At 41.7% G+C, this 13,474-nt stretch overlaps 1 protein-coding gene across 9 annotated transcripts in view; it reads right to left on the bottom strand.

Annotated features, from left to right (window-relative positions):
* Positions 1-13,474, bottom strand: part of zmiz1a (zinc finger, MIZ-type containing 1a) — a 166,753-nt gene that overhangs the window by 7,838 nt on the left and 145,441 nt on the right. For all 9 annotated transcript variants that reach the window (XM_051125690.1, XM_051125688.1, XM_051125693.1 and 6 more), the window contains 12 exons: positions 4,787-4,922; positions 4,090-4,204; positions 3,786-4,003; positions 3,274-3,469; positions 2,890-3,180; positions 2,621-2,803; positions 1,819-1,887; positions 1,542-1,710; positions 1,067-1,208; positions 664-874; positions 289-394; positions 22-182 (listed from right to left, as the gene is read on the bottom strand). In XM_051125690.1, the coding sequence (XP_050981647.1) occupies positions 22-182; positions 289-394; positions 664-874; positions 1,067-1,208; positions 1,542-1,710; positions 1,819-1,887; positions 2,621-2,803; positions 2,890-3,180; positions 3,274-3,469; positions 3,786-4,003; positions 4,090-4,204; positions 4,787-4,922 (1,997 nt within the window). The remainder of the gene's footprint in view (positions 1-21; positions 183-288; positions 395-663; positions 875-1,066; positions 1,209-1,541; positions 1,711-1,818; positions 1,888-2,620; positions 2,804-2,889; positions 3,181-3,273; positions 3,470-3,785; positions 4,004-4,089; positions 4,205-4,786; positions 4,923-13,474) is intronic.

Genomic DNA, 13,474 nt, shown 5'->3' with positions numbered 1-13,474 from the left:
GCACACTTCAGCGATACTTACCTGCACATGTTTGCAGTCATGTCCCCTAGCAGGGAGCTGGATCCGTCGGAATGTGATTGGACACTTGAGGGACACTTTGATGGCTGTCTGCTCCACTCCATCCTCTCCATTTAGTGTGGCATTCCCAGAGGACGCTGCTACGCTACTGAAGTTTCTTTTAACTGCAGGAAAACAGACAAGAGGCATTGCAAAGATTAGGGTCTGATGAAGATGCTAACACAGAGTGACAGACATCCACTGATTCCAAAGAATGCAGCATCTACTTACTTTTGGTAATGCAGTGTTCGGCAGGAAGGAGCCTCTTCTTCAGGAGCCCCTGCAGGACCGATCGCACCGACGGCCTGTGGACCAGCTGCAGCACGAACAAGTGCGACTGCAACAAGACCCCGAACGTTTAACAACCCGCTAGCAAGCATCTTCACATCAGAATATCTTTTACATGATACAGTATCTGTACCGTTCAGCTTTCAGACAGTGAAGCATAAAACTGATACCAGCAAATGTAGTGGGAAGGCAGAGAACAGAAGCTGCTTCAAATCAGTGTTATCTGATTTCGTATCACATGATGTATAACAGCTCTCCGACAAGGCCGCTAAATGACAGACTATACATTATTGAAATGCAGCAGAGAGGATTACTCACACAACAGCAGGCTGTGACCGTAATCTGGATGGTGTTTCTCCCTGGCTGACACACGTGCTTTAGGTGCAGGGGTTTATGGGATGTCTTATTGTCACCTCTTTCAATAGTTAGGGGTGTGGCGTTGACGCTAACTTGGACGGATGCGGGCCAATTGGTGTTCATTTGTCGGTCCTCGTGATGATAACACTTAAACTGCAGCTCCAGATCAGATCTGTAAGACATGCAGAGAACGTTCTAGTTTTAATGTAACAGTCCTTATAGGGTTCCAACTTGGAACACAAAATGAGATGTTTTGCAGAATGTTCTGCTAAATGTGTTCTGCTAAATGTTCTGCAGGAATAACACTAAAAATTAAGGATGTCATTGTTGAGCATGTGTCGTTTATCGCGGTTAACTTGCACACCTCCACATGAGCGTCTGGTGGACGGAGGGTCGCAGATGGAAGACGTGGTTACTGACGGCCAGGTTGTGCTCTAATCTGAAGGGCTCCAGCACCACTCCATCTCTCACAGGGAACGTCAGACGAAGCTCTTCGTTAGGATTGGCTACGGGAACAAATATTGAGATTAGATGGATTCATAGTGTTCACATAGTATCAGCGTGTAAGATGCTTTCAAGTTTGGCTTTCACTTCACCTAGCTTCACCCTTTCCCACCGAAGCACATATATTATGAATGAGCTCTGAGTGGATGTGAAAAATGCATGAATCTCAGATAAATGTGCAATGGGACTTTTTTTTCCCCCACTCAGCTGCAGGTGGCGGATCAAAGGGTTCTCAGGGGTTTATTCTGATAGACTGTGACCGAGTTTGTAATACGGACAGAGCGGAGATCAATGCAATGAAACGGTCCTGTGTGGGGTTTCTTTGCGTGACTCACTTGGAGGTGGAGGAAGAGACGTCATGTTTGGCTTCATGTCTGGAGGAAACGGGGGCTTGACGTCCTGATTGGGCGACAGGTACGGAGGTATACTACTTCCGGGGGTCATGGGCGGCGTGGGGTTTCCAGGAACCGGCGAGTGTGGGTAGTTCACCACCTGCCGAGGAGGCTTTAGCCGAAGACACACATGACTACTGAATGCAGTCGCTAAATATACAGCAAATGGAAGATTACATATATTTGTGTATGAAAATAAAACAATAATTTCACCACCTACCCCATTTCCTTGATTATACCCATAACCTCCTCCAGAGAAATTGTTGTTCTGACCATTAAATGGCTCTTGCTGAAATAGGAAAAAGCATAGTGTGTAAAGCAAGATGGTTGCTATTAATATTTTATTAATTTTATTTACATTTCCAAGACGTTCATGTCTTTCTTTCTTCAGCTGAAAGGAAATTAAGGTTTTTGAGGAAAACATTTCATATATTTTTCTCTATATAGTGGTCTTCAATGGGGATCAATGGGTTGAATGTCTAAATTGCAGTTTCAAAGGGCTCTACACGACCCCAGCCAAAGAATTAAGGGTCTTATCTAGTCAAACAATTGGACTTTTTTTTTTTTTTTTTTTTAAATAAAATAAAAAATGTATATACTTTATAACCATGACACACATTACATAAGCACATCGGAAAGGTCACACGTGACATAGGTAGAAGTACCAACCCAGTGTTTACAAAGCGAATGTGCAAAGAAAGTCAAACGTCCTTTACAACAAAAAAGGTACAACAACGATGTTGGACGATTTTGAACTTGGACGAGTTTTTCGCTGGAGTACACAGACGAAGAACTAACCATGTGTGACCTTTTTAACGTGATTACATAATGCGTAGAAAGAAAGAAGAAAGAAATACATGAACATCTTGAAGACATGGTGGTGAGTAAATTATCAGGAAATGTATAACGTGAAGTAATCCTTTTACCTGAATGTGGCCTTTTCAAAATTCAGCCAAATTACACAATTCCCTCAAGAAAATTGCGTCTACTAACATTGCAAAGACTAAGCAATATGAATTTACCTTATAGTATTGGCCCATGGCTACCCCAGTAGGGGGGTACTGGCCAGAGCCCTGTTGTCCCGGCATCCTTTGCCCAGGGTAATTGGGTGAAGGAAGAGCTCTAGAAGCGTTTGGGTTAGGGTACTGCCCTTGCTGGTTGGGAAACTGGCCATTGGGTCCAAACTGCTGGCCTCCATAATTAGGCTGTGAAAAAAACAGTTGGTTCACCAACAAAAATAGGCAATACAAAATGTCTTCTGAAAGTCCATTTGAATCATTGGTGGTCTTACCTCTCCTGGATAAGGCCTCTTTGTGCCCTGCATGGGCATGGACTGAGGTCTGGGTCCAGGGTAACCCTGTTGAGGCATCCTTTGGCCGTGACCACCGAAAGGCCCCATCCCTGGACCTCTGGGCTGGTTCATACCCATTGGCGGGCCACTCATGTTGGAGCTATTCATGCCACCACCCATACCAGCTGGGTTCATGCCCCCAGCCATGGACGGGGGCCCACGGGGCCCTGGCTGGTTCATGAACTGGCTGTTGTAGCCTTGCGTAGGCCCCATCTGGAAAGAGGAGCAGACCTGTGGAGAATGCCAATGGCAGTTTAGATGAACAAGTGGACTTGTTAAGAAATCCAAGGTAGGGAAAGAAGCCAAAACCAGTGAGGGACCAACCTGGTTGTACTGGTTCATGTCTTTGTTAGTCTCTTGCAAGGCCGCCACGGTTGCTGTGGCAGTAGCTGTTGCGGTGGCGGCGGCCGCAGCGACAGCAGCGGCTGCAGCAGCAGCAGCAGGTTGGGTGAAATCAGAAGGCGGTCGTGTGTGAGGGGGCATGCCTATACCACCCGGCGCGTTCGGCCCACCTGGGTAACTGAGCAGAAGGAAAACACAACACATTAACGTCTACAAAAACAGAAAGGCCTGTTTATTGAAATAAAACTTGTTGGATTGCCACATAAATCTTTCCTGGATTTGCACTTTGGCAGAGCAAGAAGGTGATATCATCCCTTTCAAGGAAAACATCCTTGAACTGAGTATTGGCTTGGCTTTAAAACCATGTGTCAAGTATCACTAATGGGAGACTCTTCTATAGCTTATTGAATCTCCCAAAGTGATGCAAAGCAACTTTGTCAAACAACTTCCCATCATCCTGTCTGGAATGATCTCTATAATGCTTGAAACATTACCTTCCACCGAAGCCTGCTCCTCCTGGGTGCCCTGGACGTCCATACATGCTTTGCTGCATGTAGGCCTGGTTGGATCCCCCTTTGGCTGAAAACTGTTGTTGTTGGCCAGGGAACTGAGGTGAGTTGATTCCTGGGTTGTTGGCTGACATACCCGACCCTAGTGCATTGCCTCCAGGGTTCATAGGATTGTTGGTATTGGCCATGGGGTTACCCAATACCTAGATCAAAAGCAACAGAGTTCACAATTAGATCAACGTTATCACAATTACTGTTTGCGTACAGTGACACTATAAGTGTGACTCACCTGACTTTGTGATGTATTGGTAACTCCCCACACCGTCGTAACCACCGACAACGAGCCAGGGGCCTGGTTAGCGTTTTGTTGCCAGGGAACGCTGTCATATGGAAAGGACCCATCACTACAAAACAGTGTTCAAACAGTAATGTGAGATCAGGGACATCAAACACTGACAAAGAGTGAAGAATAAAGAAAAGCTCCCTCCTGACTACAGAACATTTGTTTTTCCATGAAAATGAAGCTGTAATGTTTGCAAAAGTGGCCAATCACCAGCCCTAGAGCACAAAATGTTCACAAAGCTAGTGAACTACCTCAGTTTCACACCCAGGTTTTTTTCTGGCAATCTATCAACCTCTATCAACTTCTAGTTGACATACCTAGACAGTAATGTTACGATATCATGTTTTTATCTGCTGTTGTTTGGAACATTGTAAGAATGACTTTCATTTGCACAGCCTTCAGTGATGTCATGTTTACAGGGCTGTTAACCAAAGCCTGGTCAATGGCTTCTTGGAAAAGCCTTGTCTTCAAAATCACATGCCACATAAAAACAAACAATTCTGTGCTGGATGAGTGCACCAGGACTCTACCTCAAGAGGAAATTCTAAGAAAGCAAAAAAGGGCGAGACTACTGTAAATATAACCGTGCTGGAAAGGCTCCAGCAAGCGTTTGGTTAGAGCAGAGTTTTGTCAGTGTACTGACCCATGTGAGAGCGAGGGCTTCATGGAGTTCATGGGCGGCTGCAAGGGAACTTTGCCCTGTGGATCGCTCTGACGATTCTTCTGATGCCGCAACAAGAGCAGCCGTCCCAGCTCCTCGCACCAGGACGACAGGAGAGCTGGAGAGAAAGAGACAAACAGAGAGAAAGAGAGATCAGGAAGGATCTTTGGCATAGAGACAAATCACCTGTTGGCTAAACAGCAATCTTGCTTATTTAGCAGGCGCAAAACTCACCACCAAGTATTAGCACATTCTTTAACACGTTGCACAATTTTAGTTGTTGTTTTTTAACAGTTAGGTGCTTGTTCAAATCTCTAGCCCCCAGTATAAGCACGGATGATGCCAAAAGTGTTGCAATATCTTAACCACTTCATGTCTTTACCACTAGAGGCCACTACAATCACAGCAGAGGTACAAGCATGCTTGGGATCCTCTATAATAGCTTGTCAGTATGCTTCTCATAGGATCATATGCTTTTTATCTGCAGTGCACTTTAAGCAGTGATCCTACTACAGAAGACCTGTCTTCCCCTCTCATGAAGGGAGGATGACGAAGGACGGGGCGAGAAATGGGAGATGAGAATCAGTGCTGAGGATAGTGAATCATGCCGGCGATGTGTCCTGGCAGCACTTTACTCCTGAGAGGGGTGACAAAACGAGCCTCTCGCCATGGTGATGGAGTCGGTTCGGGATGGCAGCAGCTGGCATGCGGCCAGATCCTGGTCTAATCGATTCTACACGCTGCGTATGGCTAAAACGAGAGCACTGCATTTAAGTGCTCTTGATACAAACGGTCCTTATACTTTCCAAGTGACACTATTTAGATGGATACTCACTACTAGCTGAGTCATTCTATGACAAGAGTACCATGTGTGTCCACAACATCTGATGAAGTGCACTAAACACCAACAACTGCCATTAAGTGTTTTAACTTAAATATATATTATAAACAAAATTGAGTTCAAATTTGTAGCACTGAAACATATTTATGCACATTTTATAAAAATGACTAGTAGTTGTTAATTTTAAGCATTAGTTGACTATTAGTCGTAAGTTTGTTAACTGCAGCATCAGTAGTAGATGTGCCTGTTTGCATGTTTCATACAGATTACATAATCAGAGAATATTTGTTTTCCATTTGAATTGGTTCATTTGGAGGTAGATATTTCGCTTTCTATAGATATATTTTTCATGTCTGTAAGACAAGCATACACAGAGTTTCGAAGTTTTGTGCTCAAGTACACAGAGACGGCAGAAAGCACATTGTGTTTGCTTTCATTATTTTACAAAAGCACAACGTTTCGTTGTTATTCTGAGTGCACACAAATAAATGTAGAGTCTTTACTAAGATATTAGATATTACTTTTATCTCTATGACCAAAAATTAGAGCATTTTAAGATCAAGTGAATGCACCAGTGCCTCCATACTCCAGCTTCCACACTCCGCACAGACACTTCAATACCGCACATTTTTCAATACAGTACCATGCACAGTTGCTACTACTTACATATTTCAAATGAAAAGCCATATATGAGGTCGATAAATGATAGGTGCACATTTGAATGTTCAGCACGATGTACCACACAGACCAGCAATTATCAATCTGTCCATCACAGACTGTGACTTCGCCACTTCCTGTGGATTTTTTTCTCTGCGACTAAGCAACTACTAAAATTTTGGTTGACCAAGCCTCTTCTCGTCGACTAACGGTTGACTAATAGTCGACTATGAGGAGGCAGCCCTGGTGTATAATACATATTATTTATCCAATCACACTACTTATTTACTTTAAAATAAGCATTAACTCTCATTCTAAATGGCATGAAGAAGTGACATCATTTGAGTTTTAAATAAGCCAAATTCTAAAGTTCTACTCATTTCATTTTTAGAATGAATGTTTTTGCATGCTTGACAGGATTAAAATCTTAACATTTGACAAATATCCCATATTCAACTAATAACATAAAATAGAATAAAAATGAAGGAAATAAATGAAAACAAATAAATAAAATAATAATAATAATAATAATAATAATAATATTTATATATATATATATATATATATATATAATTCGAAAAATAGCAAAATAGAAAGATTTAGAAAATGGATGATGATTTTTTTTTAAATGTTCCACCTCATCACATTCTCAATAGCATTTAAATACATTCTTTGTCTGGCAGAATATTTAAAATCATTACAGCCATGTACCTATTTATAAATCATCTTTCCAACATCAAAAAGGTGCCTGTTTTATAGAACAACTCAGAAGTGCACACAGAGAACAAGAAGGGAAAAAAACATCCTCCAAAAAACTGTATCACACGCAGACAGAACAAGAACAAAAGCCAGGAACTGTTTCAGCAGTGCTGCACCTCTAGTCTTCCTTTGCCATCAAACAGATTCTGCAAGGGACTTTATAAAATATTCTCTTTCCCCCAAGACGAGTTCATACATGGAACAATACCCCTCTTTCTTCTCTAAATCTACTTCACAGACAGTAGATGAGTAAAAAAACCTGCTATGGCTATTTGAACAGAGAGGGTGGTGTCAAGAGTCCAGAATGTCTCTCTCTTTTTCTCTCTCTCTCTCTCTCTCTCTCTCTCTCTCAGAGTCTGGTGCAGAGAGACAGACGTCTGTCTTGGCTCTTTCCTCTCTAAATCGATCAGCCAGTAATGACTATGAAGACTGCTCAGCTGTCTCCAGCGCCTTTATTGCTGGGGGGACGTAAACCAGCACACATGCTCCTGAAAAACACATACCTCAGTCTTATTTACCACAGTCTGCACTTTAGGGATAGTTCACACAAAAATCACTTACTCAGCTTCAAGTTCCAAACTTTTATATTTTTAAAACAAGTTATTGTATGGAACAGTTTTTGATACTTCTAGTGTTTTTTGTCATTTTTTGATTTTGACAGACACTGGTTGGAAAAAAAAGGGCTGAGACCTAATATCTTCCTTTGCGGTCTAAGGAAGACAGAAAGCCAAACATGTTTGGAACCACAGGAGGATTGAAGTATTAGAGTAAACGACTGGTTTTCATTCATATTTGTGCGACATTAGTCATTTAATGCCTGTATTAATAACCATTTCAGAATAAAATTCAAGAAGCCTTAATGCATTGCTGAATCCAAACTGGAGTTCTTCCAAGAAACAGCTTTAAGTTATTCAATATCCCAGCGGCACCTGACGCACTTTCCCTTCCAAGTTCAAACACACAATTACAGTGAGAAAATCGCGTTTGTGTAAATATATCAAAGGGGTCTGTTTCAAAGAGAACGCTTCTCACCTCTCTGCGACAGGCGTGAAAGCCGTCCCAGCAGGATTGGAGCGGGAGGCTGGAATCACCCACCTACTTCAATGAGAATTATTCTACCCTGCCATTACAGAGAGCTTATCGGCCAGCTAAATCACTACCTCTGCATGCTGGCAACTGCTATTTTCTCACAAAAGACCAACTTAGAGCTCATATGACAGGTTACAGCCAGACGCCGCCTGCCAATTTTCAACTGTTGTTCCCCGCCTAGCATGCCTCCCACACGTAACAAAGACTAGAGCTCTCCTGCCTGCAATTCAACCAGTAAACTTACAGAAAAACAACCTAATCAACACGGCACCTTCCGGCTGCGTACAATATCCCTCTCACCTAGCTGTGTACAGCTACACGCAAACATCCTCGCCTCCACCGCTACCCACGGGGCTGTGTTGTCATATTAATGCATAACATCTACTGTAATGCGATCTCCCTCATCAATAGAGATGCACTGATGCACTGAGTTTTGGTCCAAGATTGAGCACATTTACTCTTAAAATGCTCCAGTAACAAAAAAGATATCATTGAGCGTTCATATTGTGAATACGCACAAAGAAACAGCGACATCAGAACAAAATGTCTCAAGATTGGAGGAATCTCAAAACAATTGGCATCTAATTAATTTGCAATAGTCATGTCTGCATAGAGCTTCTGTTGTGCAAGTACACAAGTGTACCGGAAGGGATGATGATCTGAGAAACCAAAATTGACTTGATCTTTTGACACAGAGTTCATTGTACTCTTAAAAACATCCTTTAAGTTTCAAAACTTTGTCGTTAGTCTAAAAACAGCATATATTGAAGGCAGTCCGCCAAAACGACAGCTTTTGGAATGTTTCTATGTATGATGTAATAGGTTGATTAAGAACCGCCTCCACAGAATAAGATTGACATTGCTATCCGTTTAGCCCCGCCCACCGATTTGCACATAACGTTTACCAGAGAGGCGAACGCGCAGAAACCAAACGATAAAGATGGCTCTGAAAACAACAGGATGCTCAGCAGTGCCAATTTGTGGAACAGTCTTTGCACTGGCATCCTTATGATCCCAACCTTAGGAAAGAGTGGAGTGATTTTTAATGACGTTCCAGACCGCATCAGTAAGAACTCAGTCCATTGTTTACTTTATTTTACAGCGGATTTGTTTATAATTACCCATAGCGTCAGCAACACAATGCTCCTTCCCTTATCTCAGGGAACTGAGGTTACGTTAGTAACCGGAGCGACACAATTCAACACAGGATTTTAAAAAAAGATTAAAACTACAAGACAATGCTGTGCCACCTATATTGGATCCGACAGTGATTTCGCAACAAAGGCGTAATTAACTGTTTTCATTACATTGTCACTATTGCTTCGTCTCTTCGTAAAGATAGTTTGATATGTACTGAGTTATTTATGCGTTTTAAACCTAAATCACAGCGGCGTCCATCTATGAAGAATGAATGTACGCTGTTAGCCAATCATAGCAGTGGGCGTTTACTTTTGAGTCTACAGTCCGCCACGCCTATTCAAACAGAGTGTTCTGCTGAGGGAAGATAAAAGCAGGACAGAAAACAGCTTCTAAATAGCTTTTTTAAAGTAAAAATCTTGATAACATTATAAGTGGACCTCCTAGAACAGTACAAAATAAAAAACAAAGGCAGTTCATGGCCCCTATTAAAATTGTACATCCCACTGTACTTTACCAAACAGCAGTAGCGAGTACCAAAAAAGAAAGTTTCTCTAACAAACGATATCATGAATCCTTACTCACCAGTAAATCGGCATTAATCACATTTTTCTTTCATTCCCTGTATTAAAACGCCTCTCTCAGTCTCTGCTTTCCTTTCATCTGTCTCCCTTCCCTCATTTAGTCCTGTTTGCATTGCCAGACACCTGCTCCAGAAAGGGTTGTGTTGAGTGTTAAGTTGGCAGTAGGCTACTGTAGCTCTGTGGCAGTGGGCATTTCGGTGGCATGGCTGTGTGTTGGGTCTATGTCAGCAGGCATTATGGTGGCAGGGCTGGCTCACAGCGGTGTGCACCAGGCAGTGATCCCAGCAGAAAGAGACGAGTACCGCCACAGAACACAGCTCTCACAAAGCCATGCCAGACGATAAAACTGAGGTTTGCTTACACCAGCCAGACTCTAATACAGTCTGAGACTTATTTATCACAACACGGCAGATTCAAAAACGGTTGTTAAACACAGTTTAAGAAGTCGTTTTAAGGCGAGAACATACATTAACAGTGTTTACAAATCAATGGTACGGTGTCACATTGTGTCATTGTAAAACACTTCAAATGTTAATATAAATACATAACTTTTGAAGAAAAGATGGGTGGTGTTTACAGTGTTGTTGCTAACAAAAACTAAAAATTAGTCAAACATTTTGTTAATGTTGTTCATAAAAACACAACCAGGAAAAACTAACCTCAAAACTAATTTGAATGATCACAAATACATGTTAGTTTTTAATATATGGTATATTCTAAAACATAACAAAAATTTGTATTAAACTGAGAATTTTTAGATGATATCAGTTAGTTACTGCATTAACATTGGCACTAAAACAATAAGTAAAAAATAAATCTAGTAATAATAAAATAAAAGCTAAAGAACTAAACTGTAAACCCTCTTCAAAATCCCTACATCCTATATATGACAAATAATAGTTAAGACAATTTTGTCACTCTTTTAAAAAGAAAGCACTCCAACGTAACAGACAGCAACATTTGCTAACACTGTAAGATCAATGCTACCCACACAAGCTCTGCGACTCATATTAGCCATGTTCTGCCGTTTCTAAAGGTGCCAGACTGCAGCAGAAACCATCTTACTGAGGGGACAACAGCCTGTGGCTCTACAGACTTCTGGCAAAACAGAGCAGAGAAACAGACACTACACAAACCAACCCCCCTCCCTGTCTAGAGAAGAGGCTCTCCAAGCTGGTTTAGTGGGCATTGAATAACTGACCAGGGTAAATCCCCAAATGATCAAGTATGTAGGAAACCCAGGTCACCCCCGGTTACCCAAATCACCTCTGAAGCCGCCCCAAGAATGTTTGCCTGTCGCTCTTTCTCAGGTTGGCCGCTTCGTCTCCGCCAACACCTCTTTGCAGCCAAACTCACAGTTTTACTGGCTTCAATGCCATATTATGAGCTTTTTGATTATGATGTTGCTAGTAAACGGAGGTTTGGACAAAGGAGGACAGTCAACATTTCTCTCATTTTGTCCACCATCTTGGATTTCTTTCATTGAGCTTGTCACAATGCATCTACACATTACCTGCTTGGTAAAAGATGCACAATTGCCTCAAATTTGGCAAAATTAGATATGTTATGATGCTTCAAAATGCTAGGGAGACAGCTCACTAGGCTTTGGAACAGGTCTAATGCTTGGCGAAGGTAAAACCCTGATTTTCTGCCAAAGGCCAGACCTCACTAAAAGAATTCCACAATCTATGTCCTGTCCACTTTTTATTCACAGAATACGTTGGAATTTCGACTAGTGCAGCTTTGGAAAGTAAGAGAGATTTCAAACCTCATGAGGACGTCTAGAACATAAAATGTGGCTGGATTTCATAACACAAGCCATATTTCCAAATGTCCTCGGAGACCTTTTCTCTCACCCTCACTCTCAATCTGTGAGTCTGTGAGAGTCTCAGACCGATGCCACAGAGAGTGAATTGGCAGACATGTCAACTGACCTTCCTGGACCACTTAGTGAAAATACGCAACCCTGCTTGTCCGCATGGCCATACTGTTTCTGCCCTTCATCCTCACCTTGCTAAGATCATCACAGCACCTTACCTGACCTATAAAACCAACCAAAGAGAAATCCAACAGCAGATGCTTTACCAACATGGGTAAGAGACCACTGTAGAAACTGTTAAAAGCGTTTTTTATCAAAAACCACATAAGGCAAACTGGCATTTTACCCAATGTTTTTAAGTTAGGCAATGGAAAAAAAGACAGAAAATGATAATGAATTTAGTTCAAGTGGCAGATAATCTGTTTATTTGAAAATATTGGGTCTCAGCCTAATTTTTACGAATTCCTCCTCAAATTTATCCATCCTAAATACTTCAATCTGTTAATGCAGGTCTTTTCCAGTGAGTGTAAGCAGCTTAAATGAGAACTTCCCAACAGCCTTCAGAGAGAGATTTGTGTAATACCGCAACACACAATGCACGTTTGTGAGGAGAATACAAGAAAAGACAAGAAAAATGCAAGCCAATGACGGTGTATACAAGGAAACGGCATGCCAAAGCCAAAATTCTCACAGCAAAAAAGTTTTTTAATGTTTATCCTTTTTTAAGTGTTTTTTTTAGTAATATCCATACTTTAAGGATTAGTTCACTTCAAGAATAAAAATTTCCTGAAGATTTATTTACTCCTATGTCATCCAAGATGTTTTTGTCTTTCTTTCTTTATCTGGAGATAAAGTTTTTTGAGGAAGTCGTCTTCAAAAACCTTTTTTTTTTTTTTTTGACTGAACAAAGAAAGACAAACATCTTGGATGACGTGGGGTGAGTAAATTATCAGAAAACTTTTATTCTGAAAGTGAACTAATTCTTTAACTAAGGTGTGGAATATTGCAAAAAAGAACGACCATCGTTCACAAACACATTCCTTCATTCCAATTACGTGTTAATTTATTAAACAGTTTGGCTAATTTACATAGGCTTCCAGCTAAAACTGTAAAAATGCACTGGTTGTGTAAATATGGCCTGGTGAAGTCTAAGGAAACAGTCTTCTCTCTGTTCTGAGTGGCCGGCAGTCAGGCAGGCATGTGCACAAGCAGTGCACTACTATTAACTAATGACGCAGGGCAGGTTCTCGCGTACGAGAGGCTCACATATTAATTAAGGCCAGAGCTGAACCTAAGTGCCATCTACACACACTCACACGTCGGAGTTATTAACCCCTAACTGAGGCTAACAGGCCACAAAGTGACCTCCGCTCACACCAGGTGACATAACTGCTCAGGACTCTCTCCAGCGCACAACACACACACACACACACACACACACACACACACACACACACACACACACACACACACACACACACACACACACAGTTAGATGCTGGCAGATTAAAAACACTTCACACAGATTTACACAAACACAACCACAGAGTAGCTGCTTGAACAGATGAAACTGATATTTCTCATTTGAATACATAAATAAACGATCACGTCGTTGTCTGTTTCTGTCAGTGACAGATGTAATGCGCCTCCTACAGCGGAGTAACATTCGTACAATGTGCGCTCGCTGACTTTCTGCTGTCTGTTTGAGAGAATCGAAACAGCTTGATGCTCTTTTGAATTGGAAAGGAATTCGAAGCACACGGCACAGTGCATTGTCGCTACAG

This window comes from Labeo rohita, chromosome 13, assembly GCF_022985175.1.
Source record: "Labeo rohita strain BAU-BD-2019 chromosome 13, IGBB_LRoh.1.0, whole genome shotgun sequence".
NCBI lineage: Eukaryota > Metazoa > Chordata > Actinopteri > Cypriniformes > Cyprinidae > Labeo > Labeo rohita.
This window is presented reverse-complemented; position numbering and strand designations above follow the sequence as displayed.